Source organism: Hemicordylus capensis, chromosome 6 (genome assembly GCF_027244095.1).
Source record: "Hemicordylus capensis ecotype Gifberg chromosome 6, rHemCap1.1.pri, whole genome shotgun sequence".
NCBI classification, from domain to species: Eukaryota; Metazoa; Chordata; class Lepidosauria; order Squamata; family Cordylidae; genus Hemicordylus; species Hemicordylus capensis.
The window spans coordinates 84,572,585-84,590,548 of record NC_069662.1 but is presented as its reverse complement, the minus strand read 5'-3'; the positions used below and the strand labels follow the sequence as shown (position 1 = coordinate 84,590,548).

Here is a 17,964-nt window from a genome sequence, read left to right as displayed (position 1 = left end):
CACACACACACACACACACACACACACACACACACACACACAATTTTAACCTAGATTCTTTCTAAACAGCCCCAAACTTCCATTTATTTTTTCTAGGAAAACACGTTATTATTAATACCTGTATAACTAGATAGCGCTGGGGGTCCCGAGCCATTTTGGAAAATTCTGCTATCAGCTCCCGAAATTTAGGGCGACTTTCTGCATCAATCATCCAACCTGAAGATGGCAATGTAGAAAATAACAATGAAGAGTGTAAAGGAGAGTGTACTTTGCTGGTGAAACAAAAAACCAGAAAAAGTCAAATTCTGATGAGAAGCTGAGCCAAGATCTCCCTCCCGCAGCTATCCCAGCAGGGTTGAAATGCTGGCTCATCATCACCTTCCCTGCCCTGTCAGGAAAGGGAAAGAGCCCAGAGCTAATCAAAATGAGTACAGAAGAGTCTTCCAGTGTTTGTGAGGAGAGAAGAGCGGAGGAAACTGCTTTTGAGAGTTAACTTCTCCTCCCTTGATTTAAAAAACAAAACACAAAAACCACACAATCACCAAAACACAGCTCTTCAGAACTGAGAGGATAACATGACTACTCCTTTGATCTGCCCATGACTTTTTCTCCTTTTTCGCGAAAGTAGAAAAAGGAGAGAGTTTAGCCAGCACTTCAAGCTATTGCAGCCTTCTCTGCTTGTTGGGAAGGTTTTGGAAGGGAGACCTTTAGGATTTTAAACTCCCATGTGAGAGGCTGTAATGTGCAGCCAGGCTCTTAGAATAAAAAGGGGAAACTCAAAGAGAGGGTACAATATTCATAGAACTATGAAAATTATATGTCATCTATGTGTTAGATCAGAAACATAGTAGCCCTATAGATCTCTATGAGGTAAAAGCATGAAAACAATCCCATCAGCCCGGCAGTTAAATATATTATAAAGCTGTCAAACTTGCAAAGATTCCTCCCAAAGGTTCTATGGATAAACCCACACACTACCATGTGCTGAAAGTGTAATATTATCTCTAAGCCACGTGTCCAGGATAAGGCAATCTTCAGGAAAATTGCATGGGGGTAACTTTAATGTTACCCATGTTCTTATTTTTAACTGCTGTTGTCTACACCAAGCTTCTGGAATGGGATGGGAGAGAAACTGAACTAATTTTTTAAAAAGAAGTATATATTTTGGATGAATCTATCAGAGATTCATGGCAGAATTCAAAATATTCATGTCCATTTGGTCAAGCCATTCCCCATCTTGCTGAACTTCTTACCAAAACAAAATAAGATACAAGCAGAATGGGAGTCACTTTTGCATAGCTGTTTCTTTTGTCACTCCAACACTGCTTGTAGGAAGCAATCCCATGACTGGGAACTGGAACTGATGCAGTTACTTTTATACCAGTGTTGCCCTATCCTATATGATTGCTTCCTAAATAGTTCAGTGATAGAGCAGGCGTTTTGCATGCCGAGTAGGGATGTACAAAACATATCGGCTCAGAATGGACAGTTTTGAGTGTCTTGAACTCGAAACAAAACACCCTTTAAATAAAGGGCCTGCTTTGAGCTCAGAACAAAAACAACCCAGTTTCGATTTGAAAGATGTTGCCATTTTGGAGGCCCATTTCCCCCTTGCTGATTGGTTTTCTGGCATTGGCCTGCAATTATATGGGGGTTTGGGGGAAAGGTTAAAAATGTGTTAAAAATTGCCTGCTTGCCCATTTCTTTTGTGGGTTGGGTGGTAGGTAGCACCCATCATGCCTTATCACCCAACCTACTTTTGTGTTCCTAGGAGCTACCCCTGAGGAACAATGGGGTCTTTAGAGTTTCTGTATTGTTCCTCATGGCCAAAACACTTGAAATGTTTCAAGTTTTGTTCCATTGAAACAACTGGGTCAGCTGCTGTTTCGACAGAACGTTTTGACCATCTGCATTTTCTTTAAAACTTGAAACTAAAATGAAAAATCCGGGTTGTGCACATCCCTAACGCAGATGGCCCTGTCAAAATTCCTGCTCTCTCTCGTTTAGGATTTCTGATAGACTTGGTATTTCTAATATTTATATGCCGCTTTTCAACAAAAGTTCCCAAAGCAGTTTACATAGAAATAAATAATGTCTCCCTGTCCCCAAAGGGCTCACAATCTAAAAAAGAAACAGTAGACACCAGCAACAGCCACTGAAGGGATGTTGTGCTGGGGACAGAGACCCACTACCAGTCAGAGGAGATTGTACTAGGCTAGACAGACCAGGGTGGATAAAAATCAATGATTTAAAAAAATAAAATAAAATAAAATCAGATTTTTTTGATTTAAATTGGATTTTTTTAAAATAAAATGCTTTTTGAGGAAAATATATTACCATCCAAAGGTTATTCCATCATGAAATAAAGATTAGTTTTTTAATTATGTAGAATAAGGCTGTATATGTTTATTTTTTTTGGAAATAAATTCCATTAATCCATTCACAATGTCATGCTCTTCCAGAGGTTTTTGTAAGATTATTTGGCAGTTTCTCTGCCTACAAGATATTATCACAGAAGCTTGATTTACTTTTGCAGTTCTCAAAACTGAATTTGACTCAGCAGAGATCACATGCCTCTTCTTCACAGCAAAAATGTTATGACATGAACAGAGTTGAGAAAAAGACCTTAATCCTATTGTTCTACAAACCTATGAATACAGAATCAACCTCTTCAGTGCTAAGTTTCAAGAAGTTCAGTGAAATAGAATAGAAACAATATTTTTCTGATTGTTTGGAGTGGAATAGATCTGCACAAGAAGAAAGTGAAACTAAGTGTGAGGAGGGAGGGGCAAGCAGACAAGCAGTACAAAATGAAAGTGAAACTTTCTGAGCACAATACTGCATAGCCACAGACAGACAAGTCTTTGGATCTTTTTGTGTGTATGACCTGAGGTTTATCACATTCTTTCCTTGGAGGAAAAAACCTATAATGGCAGCAGGCTGTAAAAGAGACCCAGTTTGGCAATATTTTAATGAAGTTCCTTTACCTATCGGTAAGGCAGGCATGCGTGCAAAATGCAAACACTGCAACAAAGAAATGTAAGGCCTGGTGGCCCGAATGAGGCAACATCATGAGAAGTGCTGTGATGAAGATGACCAAAGAAACACATTTGAACAGGCAGGATCTTCAGGTTGGTAAACATTTTTATTGAATCATATAATATTTCTAAAGACTGCCTTGAACTGTCATGTTTGAGCAAAATTATATTTCTTATTATTACTGCATGTTACTGTCATTTGGTACAGTTATGAAGAAAAGCAAATATTCCTTTTGGGGCAGTGCTGTGTACAATAAGCAGAAATTGTATAAACAATAAAATAACAGCATTGACTTTTTTGTTTAGGGGAATTCATGGATTCTGGAAACTATCCACCTTCAAGATCACCATCCTCCTGTTCTACAGTTTCAGAGTTATCCATCCAGGATAGTGCTTCATTAGCATCATCATCAGACACCCACAGCCACATATCACTATCACCTAAAAGAAAGAAAAAATCCTTCCCTCCTGGAACCACCATAGATAAGTTTGTGATAAAAACTAGCAGATTAGAAAAAGAGTTAATTGATGAAAAAATTGCCCAGTTTGTTTATGCAACGAACTCTTCTTTCCGTCTGACTGAGAACCCACATTTCATTAATATGGTTCAGTCACTGAGACCAGGATACAGTCCACCCAGCAGAGCAGATGTTGCAGGGAAACTGCTGGATAAAGTGTATGACAGAGAAATGGAGCAATGTGCAACAGCTCTGGAGGATAGAATTGTTAACCTAAGTATTGATGGGTGGAGTAATGTCCACAATGATCCTATTGTATGTGCTTGTATAACAACAGAAGAAGGGAAAGTCTTCCTTGCACAAACAACTGATACGTCAGGAAATGCACACACAGCAGAATACTTACAAGAAGTGGCAGTAAAAGCTATAATAACATGTGAACAAAAATTCAAATGTCTAGTATGCAGTTTGGTCACAGACAATGCTGCAAATGTATCCAAGATGAGAAGAAATTTAGAAGAGCAGGAAGGGAATACAAAGCTAATAACATATGGTTGCAGTGCTCATTTGCTGCACCTCTTAGCCAAAGACTTAAGTGTTCCAGAAATAAAGACTAATGTTGTTGAAATTGCTAAATACTTCCGTAACAATCACTTTGCTGCAGCAGCTCTGAAAAGGATGGGTGGAACCAAGCTAACGCTCCCACAAGATGTTAGATGGAACTCTGTGGTGGACTGTTTTGAGCAGTATATCAAGAACTGGCCTATTCTGATGACAGTTTGTGAACAAAATCGAGATAAAATAGATGGCACTGTCACGGCCAAAATCCTCAACATTGGGCTTAAGAGAAATGTTGAACATATGCTGAGCATCCTGAAACCCATCTCTGAATCTTTAAACAAAATACAGAAAAATAGCTGTTTTATTGCTGATGCTGTTGAAATTTGGAAGGAACTGAGTGAACACTTAAAAACAGAACTACACATGGACAGAATTAAATTACAAGCATTAAAAAAACGAATGGGACAAGTACTGTCTCCAGCTCATTTTTTGGCAAATATTGTCAATATCCAGTACCAGGGTCAAAACTTAAGTGCTGAGGAAGAGGAGTTAGCTATGACATGGGTATCCAGCAATCATCCATCTGTAATGCCAACTATAATAAACTTCAAAGCTAAGGGGGAACCATTCAAGAAATATATGTTTGCTGAAGATATTTTAAAGAAAGTCACACCAGTGAACTGATGGAAGTCACTTAAGCACTTGGATTTAAAGACTGTTCAAGTAATGATTTCACTTTTAACAGCAGTAGCTTCTTCTGCAGGCGTTGAAAGAATATTCTCTTCCTTTGGACTCATTCATTCTAAACTGAGAAATCGTTTGGGACCTGCTAAAGCAGGAAAGCTTGTTTTTCTTTTCCAGATTATGAACAAAGAAGAAGATGAAGATGACGAGTGAGCTACAGAGGACAATATTTAAGTTTTTCATGTGTAGGCTGGGCTGACAGTCTAAGTTTCTTAAAATATATATATTTTGTTTAGCCAAATTAGTTAACAAACATGGATGTTTGTTTAAGCAAATAACATATGCTGTAATGTTATTGTTTCAGTTGAATAAATCTATTTAAATTGTTATTAAGGTAATGATTATTTTTCTCCTTCCTAAGTACAACAGAAAAGTTGTCCAAATATGAATGATTAACCTATTAAACTGGGGATAAAAATACTAATATGAAAAGTTGTTATTCTAAAAATCTTCATCTACTTGCATATTAAAGTTATACCAGCAAGAATTAGTCTTTATGTAGAAAACTATGATTTAAATCAAGCCTTACTGACTAGTGATTTAAATCGTGATTTAAATCGTGAATTAAATCAGTTTGATTTAAATCAAATCCACCCTGAGACAGACAGTGGTCTTGCTTGATATAAGTCAATTTCATATGTTGATATATTATCAAGGTAGCATGGGGAAAGCATGTGGAAATGACTCCCTCTTTACTCAAGTAACATATTAATCAGGCCTGAATTAAGCTGAGAGATAGAAAGAATAATAGAAACCTGTCTTATACTGAGTCAGACCATTGGGTCCATCTAGCTCAGTATTGTCAGCACTCCCCAATGTTTCAGGCAGTAGTTTCCCCCAGTCCTACTTGGAGAAGCTAGTGATTTTTATTTATTTATTATTTATTTGATTTATATACCACCCTTCCAAAAATGGCTCAGGGTGGTTTACATCAAAATAAAAACAAACAAGGAAAATCAAAACTAAATAAATTAAACCTGGGGCCTTTTACATACAAAGTAGATGTAGAGGGAACACTATTTGATTCAGCCCATCTCAAGTGATAACATTCATTTTCCACTTTATTATATATACACCACAAAAAAAGTTCTCAAAGCAATTTACATAGCAAAAATAATTAATTGAATGTATGCAGAAACAATGGCAAATTATATAAAGAGTTATTTTCCTTTCTTAGAAGGAAAGAAGAATGAAGACAGATGATGACACTGCTCTTTTAAGAGTTTATCCTTCAATGAATAACAGGGAAGACTCATTGAGAAGACTGTTGAAGACAGAGAGGCATTCTGAGAACAACAGGGATTGAACTATCAGCATCTTCCATAGAACAATGCAGATTTCAGCTGCCAACCAACATTTCACACAAAAGGAGAGATATTTCAGATGCCGTGTTAGCAGTAGGAAGCTATTTAAGGGCATGTCTGCAAAGTGTCGTTATGTGCTCCCCCAATCTTGTGGTGGTAGGCACGCAGTGGGGCAGCTCGAAGAGAAGGACCCTCGGAAGATAAAAGTATATTTTATCCTGACGCACCTCACACAGTGCACAGACGACACAAGCTGTCAATAATCTCTACCACCTATGTAAGATGACAGGGTTTACGTAAATAAAATATTTAAATGAAACATTTTAATAACTTTATATTTTAATAGGTGTGTTAAACACTTAATTTTTCAGGCTATAGCCCCGCAAAATGGTGAAATATGAAACTTGACAGGAGCTTTTAAACCTGCTTGAGGTTTTCAGTTTTGAAAAAAATATTTGTAGGCAGTGGAAGTGAAACAAAATATATGAAATTCTGAATGAAGCATTTTAATGCCACCTAGTGGAGCATTCATGAATATATTTTCATTCATAGGAAGAAAACAGCAAAATCTTGTTTTGAATAGCTTATGTATACAAGTTTTGTGTACAAAAGTCTGGAAATTGGAAAAAAGATGGATAAGGATCAGATATGAAGCATAAGGACTTGTTCAAAGTTAGTGCATGTACAACCATTTGGAATCTTGTGTGAATCCCCTCCCCCCTCCATTAAAATGTGTTATTCTCTCTGTGTTACTGAATTAAATTCACACAGGAAAAATAAAATAAAACAGTAACTTGGGGCTATGTATAGGGAGGCAAGATTCAGACCTAAGTTATATGGTTAAAGCTTCAGAACAATCATTCCCTTAAAATAATTGGTTTCAGTTTGGATATGTAATGGTGCCATCCTGCATTATAATATTACACATTTACCACAAAGAGTAAAGGTATAATTAAAATGGAAAGGCAAGAATAAATCATGAATTATACCTGGAGAAATTTTGGATACATCAATAGACATTATTAAGGGTGGTTGAAGTATTTGTGCAAATTCACATCAGTACCCATTATTAACAAATTACAAAACTAATTCTGTATCTTTTCAGCAAATAAACACAGTATGAATTATTATCAGAACCTGCAAACTGTACACTCCACTTCACTCTTTGGACTATAATTTTATCCAAAACAACAACAAAAAAACCCCAAGAACAGAGCGATCTGTAATCATTAAGTAAAAACAGTACAGCACCACATAATAAATATTACACGGTAATAAAATTTGCAAAAGAGCTAGCTTATAAATACTTAAGCAGCAAAATGCCCATCAATATGATGGGTAGTGGGTGTCTGTGGAGGGAAAGATTGTGCAATTTCTCTTTGAATATTCTGTATAAAGTCACAAATTGCATCTGCAACTTGGTTAGTGAACGTCAAGCTATGCAAGTTTGGTTCCAGTTGCAACCTGCCTTGCTCACGTGCAATACTTTCCTTTCTCCTATACAGGTGAATGGCTGTGAATCAAGTGAGCCCTGATAAGAAACATGAGTAGACTTGGGGGATGGGGTTAAGAACGTGATCATCATTTTGAATAAAGCCTGCTCTTATGTGCATAACTTCGTCTTGAGTTATATTTCTTGGACAGAACATTGGGAATTGTCTATCATAAAGTATATATACTAATAGCAAACTTAGGTGGTTGAGTGCCTATCAGCCTGGAAGCAAATTGAGCCATCTCAAAATAAGGCAGTAGTGCCTACATAGTTGGGAGCGCAATGCAGCCATTCACCAACCTATTGTCTGAGTGCGGCATGCTTTCCCATTTGGGAATTAATGACACATTTGGATCAAAATCCTGCCACCATTGTCACTGCATGGCACCCCCAGGCCATTGCAAGAGCTGCCAGTTGCCTTGCAGCTGCCCAGCAATGTGATGATAATGATGGTGGCAATGCTGAGAGGCAGCAGGTAGGCAAGTGGCTGCACTGCCTCCCTCTTCTCCTGGATAGCCGGAGGACCATTCTCTTTTCTCACATCACTGTTTGAAATAATTATTCTTAACCACAGACATAATGATAGGGCCTGGGTTTACCATCTCCCATATTTGCCTCAGTGGGCATTTTCTTTTTCCCTGGAACATCCATTAATAACTGGATCTAGCTTTAATATTAAAAATAATCCCATATACTGAATATCTTTGCAACAAGATAATATTGTGAGCAAAAAAACCTCTGCTGTTTTTACTTATTTATTTTTGTTTTTAACCAGCTACCCTTCAGATAATCAATATTAGAAATGGATGCCATTCTTGCAACATGGATAAGTCATTCTTTTCAGGAGGCATGTTAGCTTGCACCTTGGCATCCCAAATACATACATATGTTCCAGACATGGTGAGCCAGCATGATGTAGTGGTTAGAGTGCTGGACTAGGACCAGGGAGACCCGAGTTCAAATCCCCATTCAACCATGGTACTAGCTGGGTGACTCTGGGCCAGTCACTTCTCTCTCAGCCTAACCTACTTCACAGGGTTGTTGTGAGGAGAAACTCAAGTATGTAGTACACCACTCTGGGCTCCTTGGAGGAAGAGCGGGATATAAAATGTAAAATAATAATAATAATAATAATATAGGTTGTGATCTTGCACAATTAGGCATATGTGTCAGTATACTTGATATGAACACCACAAGCATAAGTTAAACGAACAGGATGTACTCAAAACTAATACAAACCCCCTGTGTAGTGCAATATCTTTGTATATAGCTTTGGTTCATTTCATACCTACCCTGAAGTGCTCTCATTGGTTTCCTAGTGATACATAAAGGGAGTAAAGGTAAAGTAAAGTGTGCCATCAAGTTGGTGTCGACTCCTGTGCTTGTTTTTGGTAGGATACAGGAGGGGTTTACCATTGCCATCTCCTGTGCAGTATGAGATGATGTCTTTCAGCATCTTCCTATATCGCTGCTGCTCGATATAGGTGTTTCCCATAGTCTGGGAAACAAACCAGTGGGGAATCAAACCGGCAACCTCTGGCTTGCTAATCAAGTCATTTCCCCATACTTCAGAATAATTGCTTTGTACATTGTAACTGTGGCCATATTTTTCCGATAAGCTGCAAGTTTAGTACTTTAAAAATAACTTTTGTTCTACCTCAAATTAATCAAACTAGGATATATAAGAAATTGACTTACATTTGACCATGATCATGTAGACATCAATGGTACAAATGGGAGGCTGAGGCAACCGTTCTCCTTTCTCCAAGACAGAGGAAATTTCACTGGCTGGGATCCCATCGTATGGTTTTGATCCAAATGTCATTAATTCCCAAACTGTGACGCCTGAAAGGCCATAGAAGGGAAGAATGTTAAAGATTCATCCATCAAACTGAAAGGCTGGATACTCCCAGGACACAGTGGAACTTGCTTGTCAGTAGACAAACAGTCTTTGGAACGTGGAGTTATTAATCTGGTTCTAGAGCAGTTAGTGTTCTCTTAAAGGGTCATTGCTACTTGTTTGTGATCAGGTCACAACAGAAGAATACATTCCTTGTGATGAATGCATTTAATTAAATCAAGACATATTTTACAGAAGTTCTGTTGGCCTCTTACAGGTTACTGCCTGCTTCCAATTCAAGCTGCTGCCGCCTCCTCCTCCTCCTCCTCCTCCTCCTGATAAATTAGGCAGTAATGCCAAGTTTTAGTTAATGCCTTTGAAGGTAATGTAAGAAATGGAATCATCTGCTGAGCTGCAGGAGACTTTTTAAATTCTGACTTTTCATTTCAAATGATGACAGCAAGCTGACAATATTTTGAACAGGCACGTGCAGCCTAAACCTCCTTTTTCTTGTTCTGGCTGCTTATATGATAGAGGTTCATCTCAACAGGTTTGGGCAAACAGACTCAATCTGTACTAGATTGCAGTTCTTCTAGGGAGTCATTTCACAGTGCTTCCAGTTATCTCTTACTGCCTTGCTTGTAAATGAAATAGGTCCTTCTGAAGAACATACATCTCTAAACTAAAAGACAGAAGATCAACACACAGTTAAGAATTGTGGTTTATCAGCTAAAGAAACATATTTTTATAAGCACAGGCAGCTTTGGAAGAAATTTCAAGTGGCCCATAAAATGCCATGTGCAAAGCTTCTATAAACATCAATTGGAAGTTGGCTGCTTGTACATGTGGCCAAGCACTTCAACTAAAGCCTTCAAAAGCCTGTAGCCCCTATGCTGTATGTTTATTTGCTGATGAGGACCCTGCTAGATTTTCCATCTTTTTTCTCCTCAAGAGCCTCTTCCCCCAACCCCCAAACAACTGAACAACTGTGCTTCAGAAGGCGGGACATGCAGGAGAGCCTCTCTACAGGATCTCACAGGCTGCAGAGACCTATATGGGAGTAGACAGTCCATCAGGCAACTTTGCCCTAAGCCATAAAGGACTTTAAAGGTCAGAATTAGCACCCTGAATCACATCTGGAAAAAACAAGTCACAATTAGTGTAGCTGGTGCAAGTAGTGGAGTGATATGGGCCAAGCATCCAGCCCCTGCTAGAATCCTTGTGTTTACAGCTGGTGCATTCTGCACCAGCTGTAATTTCCAAAGGGTCTTCAAAAGTAGCCCCACAAAGCACATTGCAGCAGTCTAACTGTGTGGTGACAAGGGCGTGGTTTCCCATAGCAAGGTCCACCTGAGTCAGGAATGGACACAGCTGGTGCACCAGTTTCTGAACGGTCTTCAAAGGCAGCCCCCTGTTGTTATTATTATTATTATTATTAATAATAAATGAACTGCCCCATCTGAAGGCTCTGGGCAGTGTACAACAAGTTTAAAAGACATAAAACCACACACCATTTAAAACACAATGCTAAAAACAATTTAAAACCAATTCAAAACCATTTAAAACCAATTAAAATACTTAAAAAAACAATTTACAAACCTTGGAAGGCCAGGCCAAACAAGTACGTTTTTAGGGCTCTCTTAAAGGCCGACAGTGAGCCTAAACTGAAGATATCTGCCAGGAGTGCATTCCATAGGCTAGGAGCAGCTACAGAAAAGGCCCGGTTCAGAGTTGCCACCAGACGTACTGGTGGTAACTGGAGATGGACCTCTCCAGATGATCTCAATGTGTGATGGGGAACATACAGAAGAAGGCACTCTCTAAGATAGCATTTAATCTACTTTGTGAAAAAATGTTGTTTAAAAGGGGGAGCATTTAATTCATGTGAGCCTCCGCCTGCAGCCTGAAGATGTACAGTCCAAACACAGGTTTACTAGATCAGACAAATAAGGCCTTAATCTGTACTAAACCATCCTCCTCTTGGGAAGTTATGAACTGAAACATGGAATTATGATAAATATCTTCAAAGATATTCATCTTCTATTTTATTTTCCTGCTCTCCACTTACGTAAAGATAAATTTTGCTACATCAATTAAATTTATAATATGGTGTATTACTTATAAGCATTACTTTGCTAGTAAAGATATTGTTATGAATATAATTAAGAGAAAAGTGACTGTCCTAGAAGAGACAGTGAATGATCACAGAAAATTCATTTACTCTGCTCAGTTCTTTGCTATCCAAAATCAGCACAGCATTTCTTTCAGACTTACCATAACTCCATACATCACTTTGGTGGGTGTAAATGCGGTGCAAGATAGACTCCAAAGCCATCCATTTAATAGGAACCTAGAAAGAGTAATGATGCAGTTGCCAAATCTAACAGCAAGGTAAGTTAGCACCGAAAAACATCTGGAGTAAGGAATCAATTACTTTGAGAAAATGGTTGTAGGCAACCAATAAAGTTTATTACCAATAACACACCATCCATTAATATACGCTTAGTATACATAACTGCTTCTATCGGGAAGTTTTTTAGCTCTTTGTTACAGGTGAACACTACAGGATGCAATGACTATGACTATGTTACATTTCTCAGTTACAATGTCAACATGTTTGTGTGTTTTCTTTCTGGGGTTTGGAAAATAAATTTCTTCAGTTACTGGTTAAAAGGCAATTGGGAAAATGAGTAAGATCTAACACAGTAAACTTTAGAAGTGTGTATCTAAAGCACAGAATTTATATTCATATAAAATTATAGGCAGGGATGTTAGTTTATTAGCACCCTATCTGTTTCCCTGAGGTAAGCTTGTACTCCTGCATTGTACTGTCTCCAGACACTCACCATATGATTTAAAATCAGTAATTCCATTGTGAGTTTGCCTATCCCCAGCAGCAGCTGCCATTAATGATGAAGCAGGGGCAGGGGAACTCACAGTGGGACAGTTCCATGCCTTGTGATGGGTGTTGGTGGGTGTTGGGAGTACATGGATGCAAGCTCACCATATGTAAGTGGATAGGGTGCAGATAAGTTAACACCTAGACCAGGCCCCCTATAGATATCAGAGTTCAGTTTTTTAAAGAAAGCAATCACCACAGTTTTTAGGTATTTTAAAAAATGATCGGTGAGCTTCCTATTGATATTTGGAGCAGTTTGCAAAAGTGCCTAGAACTATGGATATGCATTTCTGATGAATCTGCAGTGCCCCTTACCCTGTGCTGTGCAGAGGTAGCTGCTCCCACCGCAAACATTTCTGTACAGTGTGTCAAATTTCTGGCACTGGGAGTGGGTGAGGGAGGGTACTTCTATGGAAACAGGAGATTGTGGGCCCAGTTACTGGTTTGTGGAATGGCACGTGGACATATCAGGAAGGCAGATGCAGGCTGTATCTGGGAAATGTAGTTATTCCCACATGCCCACATGTACCTTCCTGATGTGCCCATGTAACTTCCCAGCCAGTGGTGCAGACTCCTATTCATGTCAAAGCAGCTGCTCTGGCATCGGGAATGTGAGAAATTGTGTGGAGATGGCTGCAGTGGGAGCAGCCACCTCTGTGTGGCATGGGGGCTGTTGCAGATTCATTGACATTGGACATCCTGATGCACAGACCTACTTAGAACTGGCCCACCTTTGTTTTCATTTAAGCCAACTCAACCTAACTATTGACCTCATTAGGAAAAAGGTCGACGATGGACACTTTTGACACTTCCATGGGAGTGGAACGCACTGGCATCCTATCAAGCAAACCAAGATGAAGTAATCTATTGCCCTCCTTACTTTTCCACCTTCTGCATGGTACTCCTTCTCTTCTGCACCAAGCAGTTTGGCCAGTCCAAAGTCTGTGATCTTCACATGCTGAGGAGTCTTAACAAGGACATTCCTGGCAGCCAAATCGCGGTGTACCAAACGGCGCTCCTCCAAATAATTCATTCCCTACAGCATATATGCAATAAGGTGTTAGAAAGCCTTTTTTTTTTTACTAGACCTACACTGCAGAAGACTAAGATAAGAGCATGAGATATTCACAGAATAAGGGCTAATTCCAACAAAACTGCTGCAATTTCACTGCAGTGCAAAGTGGTTCACATGTTGAACATGATTATATGCACACCCAGACACATTGTTTCAAAGATCCCTCCTACATTTGTAGGTTAGAGGTGAAGTAGCCTGCATTCCACCTGAGGGGAGGGGCTGAGAGGATGGCAGGTTGGGGCGAGTGACCCTTGGGGAATCACAGCTGGGGAATCAGCTGCGAGAGAGAAGACAAGAGTGGGTGAGAAGAGACCTGAGAGCAAGAAGGGCCAACAAATTAAGTACTATGGAGATCAGCTTCACACTTGATCTTGAAGGAGTTTGCATGCTATGCTGAGTAGCCTGTTGGTGTTTGCTAGATTACAAATTATTTGGATTACAACTTCCTGAGTTCTCTCATCCATTCCTGGAGTTGTATGAAGAGGAAGACAACAATTTTATTTACATCCCTGTTTCAAATTCCTTCTTCATGTATATTCCTACTTGCCAGTTTATTGTTTTGAAAAGCATTTGTGTTAGCTATGTTGACGTTAATATAATTTATATTAATTTATGTAATCTATAGATTAAAAATCAGTATTTTTATTTTTAATTATTAGTCCAACTTATTCATTCCTACTGCTAACAATAAGGGTGAGTTCCTTTTTGTAGGGGCTTGTCTGGAATGGTCGGCATTCAACCCAGGGATCTCCTGTTTGGAGGGAAGAGAAATAGTACTGGTTATACAACTATTTGGCCATGTTATAAGCAACTCTGACCACTTCTGAGATGTTGCAGTTGGGATTGATGCTGCCAATGTGCTTGGGATGAGCTGAGTTGGTGCTGCCATCAAAATTCAAAGTGTGTTGGTTAACACATATAGTGGGGACTACATTATTGTTGCAATGGCATAATGAGGTTGGAGGAGGCCCACCAACAAATGAAGTTTTGCATTTTATTTTTCAGTGGTGGCAGCGGCCAACCACCACCAGCTCCTGACCCAGGCCGTTATTTCACCACCGCTGTCACTGCCTCTTCTTCACCACCACTGCTGCCAGAGCATCCGGCAGGCAGGCAAGAGGAGAAAAGGAGGCACAGCAGTGGGTGCAGGACGAGGATGCCAGCTGGCTTACTGGCTGCCCTCCTGCTTCTGGCTGGGAAGCAGAAGAAGGAAGAGTGGAGAGAAGAGTGGGTTCCAGCAGCAGTGAGACAGGCAGGCAGATGGCGGTGGGAGGTAAACAACAGAGGGCCCCAGGGATGGAGCGGATCCATGTTCCAAGGATGTATATAGATGTAACACCTGTAGCTCCTCCCCTGGCAATTAGAGATGATGACCAGGGCATTTGGGAACTGTCCCTTTGTCCTCAGGATCTTCATCCAGGAACACCATGATGTCCAGCAAGCTCTCCAGATAACAACTCTGTACTAGCAGAGCAGAATGGATATTCAGCACATGCTCTGGAAGGAGACTGATTTCCTCCTTGCTCCAAATGCCAGTCAGACATCTACATTTAATTACTTGAACTTTCCTCTAAGTGTAATCTATGCAAAATGTCACTGTCCAGTCAATGATGGGCCTCACCTACTAGTAAGTAAATGCTTGCATGTCAATGTCATTCAATGCCTATTAGCAGAGACTAGTACTACAACAAATATTGATATACGTACCACTTTTCAATGAAAGTTCTCAAAGCAGAAAATAGTAAATAAATAAGATGGTAACTTTAAAACAACTTCCATGGGAGAATTGCAGAAAGGAACAAGTATCTGTACATAACCTCTTTTAATCTTACAAGGGTTGGGGAGTGAAGAGAGGTTCAATGCAGCAGAAGGCACAAATTGAAGTGTTGCAGGAAAGGAAGCAAGGGAAACGAAACACTGAGAAGATAGCTTTGTGAAGGCAGAACCATCTCTGCACTATCAAATGGCCAAGTTAACGTTAGCACAGCATGTCTACAATCTAACCCCCCTCCCCCAAAAAACCCACACCACCAACAGAATGAACTGTATAAGCGGCATTCTATTAACTACTATTTCCTGTAGCTGCTGTTGTTGGTACATCAATGGCAATAATTGTAACCAGAGTGTTTATACAGCCATAAAATACTGATGGAATTCAAATTGCACTGTCTTATTCAGTCATGAATGTGGAGTCTTTGAGCGGGCTGCAATCATCAATGACCATTTTAAAAATGAGACTAACAAAAGAAAACATTCAGCATGTGAACACAGCTACTAATTTATTTTTGGTATGACGACACAGTACTAGGGGAAACGTTTTCTCCCAAGTGTCCACCCCCATTCTTCTTCCATTAACCTTGGACCAACATCATAGCCTCTACTTTCAGATGAACTCCCACAATGTGCTAAAGGCTTCCAATGTTGCCAGATAAATTACCCCGGCAAACTGGCAGAAGGCCATTATAAAAGCTGCTTTCATTAAACAAATGTAGTTTTAATGAGCTGTTATTCTCAAACAAATCGAATCAACAACAAAGACCTATTAAAAGTAACCTCATCCATCAAGCCCTATATAACCCATTTGTTCAGTTCAGCAGTTTCTTTTACAACTGGGCACTTGCGTGTTTAATGCTATAATATAGCGTAATACCATGTATTCACAGATATATTCATTTAATCTAATCCTGGAAGCAAAGAATGGACTTGTAAATAGTTAAATGAGGCTGCAGACTGCTAGGTTTTGGACATATAGGAGGCAGATATGCTCAGCTAGACTTTCTTTGCCCCGAGAGTAGGCCCACTGAAATCAGTTTGTTTTCTATTCTTTGTGAAGACAACATAATTTCTGTAGAAATGAATTTTATGGCCTGCCTCTTGAGACATTTTAATGCTGAGAAACATTCTCCAATATGTATTTCAGTTAATCAAAGATAAGCCTTTTAGACAAGAAAAATTATTCTTTCAAGGCCATAAGAAGCAAATAAAAGAATGAACTCTATGGGAAAGTACCTTTGGGATCTAGTTTCCTGTTTGCAAAAAAAGAGATGTGCTATGATTTCCAGATAGGCAGCACTGCTTTACACAGCCTAAAGACAGAGGCTGTATAAAACACAGTCAATACAATGTGCAGCAGCTGTGAAAAAGGCCAATTCTATGCTAGGGATCATTAGGAAGGGGATTAAAAATAAAACTGCTAATATTATAATGCCTTTATACAAAACAATGGTGCGGCCACACCTGTAGTACTACGTACAATTCTGGTCACCACATCTAAAAAAGGACATTGTTGAACTGGAAAAGGTGCAGAAGAGGGCAACCAAGATGATCAGGGGCCTAGAGCACCTTTCTTATGAGGCTAGGCTACAACACCTATGGCTTTTTAGTTTGGAACAAAGATGAGTTTCGGGGAGATATGAAAGAGGTCTATAAAATCATGCATGGTGTGGAGAAAGTGGATAGAGAGATATTCTTCTCCCTCTCACATAACACTGGAACCAGGGGTCATCCCATGAAATTGATTGCCAGGAAATCTAGGACCAATAAACAGAAGTACTTTTTCACACAACACATAATCAACTTGTGGGATTCTGTGCCACGAGATGTGGTGACAGCCAACAACCTGGATGGCTTTAAGAGGGGTTTGGATTACTTCATGGAGGAGAGGTCTATCAACGACTACTGGTCGGAGGGCTCTAGGCCACCTCCAGCCTCAAAGGCAGGATGCCTCTGAGTACCAGTTGCAGGGGAGTAACAGCAGGAGAGAGGGCATGCCCTCAACTCCTGCCTGTGGCTTCCAGCAGCATCTGGTGGTCCACTGTGTAAAACAGGATGCTGGACTAGATGGGCCTTGGGCCTGATCCAGCAGGGCTGTTCTTATGTTCTTAAAGAACACAGCCTAAAGAACAAGAAGATGACCACCAGCATTTACCCAGCAGGATTTTTGACTTTAGTTTGGAAAGAGTTACAGTTACAGGGTGGGAAATCTAAGAGTTTTGACTGAATTTGAAGAATTAATCACCCAAAACACTGATCATTTATTAGGCAGAATTTATAAGCTATTGCTGAAGTATGAAACTGAGACTGAGCAGATAGAAGAATGTATGATAAAATGGATGCAGAGCTTTAATCGATTGACCGATCTCTCTGATTGGGAATACCAATGGAAAAAGAATGTGAAATTTACTTTGTGTACCAATCTAAGGGAAAATTGGTATAAGATGTTCTTCAGATGGTATATAACGCCTTTGACTATTAACAAAATGGATGATTCCTTCTCCAAGAAATATTGGAAATGTAATTCACATTCAGGTTCATTCTACCATATGTGGTGGAGTTGCAATAAAGCTCAACAGTTTTGGAAACAAATTCATATGAAAGTTGAACAAATCTTAGAAGTTAAGATTCCCTTTCTTCCAGAAATTTTTCTTTTAAGTATGATAAAACTTTATATTCCTGCTAAATCAAACAAATTGTGTTTATATATGATTACAGGATTATATATAGGATTATATATGCATCTAATTGGCGTATTTTGGAAATCCCTTCCTTAAACG

At 39.4% G+C, this 17,964-nt stretch overlaps 1 protein-coding gene across 1 annotated transcript in view; it reads right to left on the bottom strand.

Annotated features, from left to right (window-relative positions):
• The window catches only part of EGFR (epidermal growth factor receptor), a 257,934-nt gene that overhangs the window by 12,719 nt on the left and 227,251 nt on the right, over positions 1 to 17,964 (bottom strand). The window contains exons 21-24 of the mRNA XM_053260617.1: positions 13,217 to 13,372; positions 11,712 to 11,787; positions 9,296 to 9,442; positions 119 to 216 (exon numbers count right to left, since the gene is read on the bottom strand). Of these exons, the coding sequence (XP_053116592.1) occupies positions 119 to 216; positions 9,296 to 9,442; positions 11,712 to 11,787; positions 13,217 to 13,372 (477 nt within the window). The remainder of the gene's footprint in view (positions 1 to 118; positions 217 to 9,295; positions 9,443 to 11,711; positions 11,788 to 13,216; positions 13,373 to 17,964) is intronic.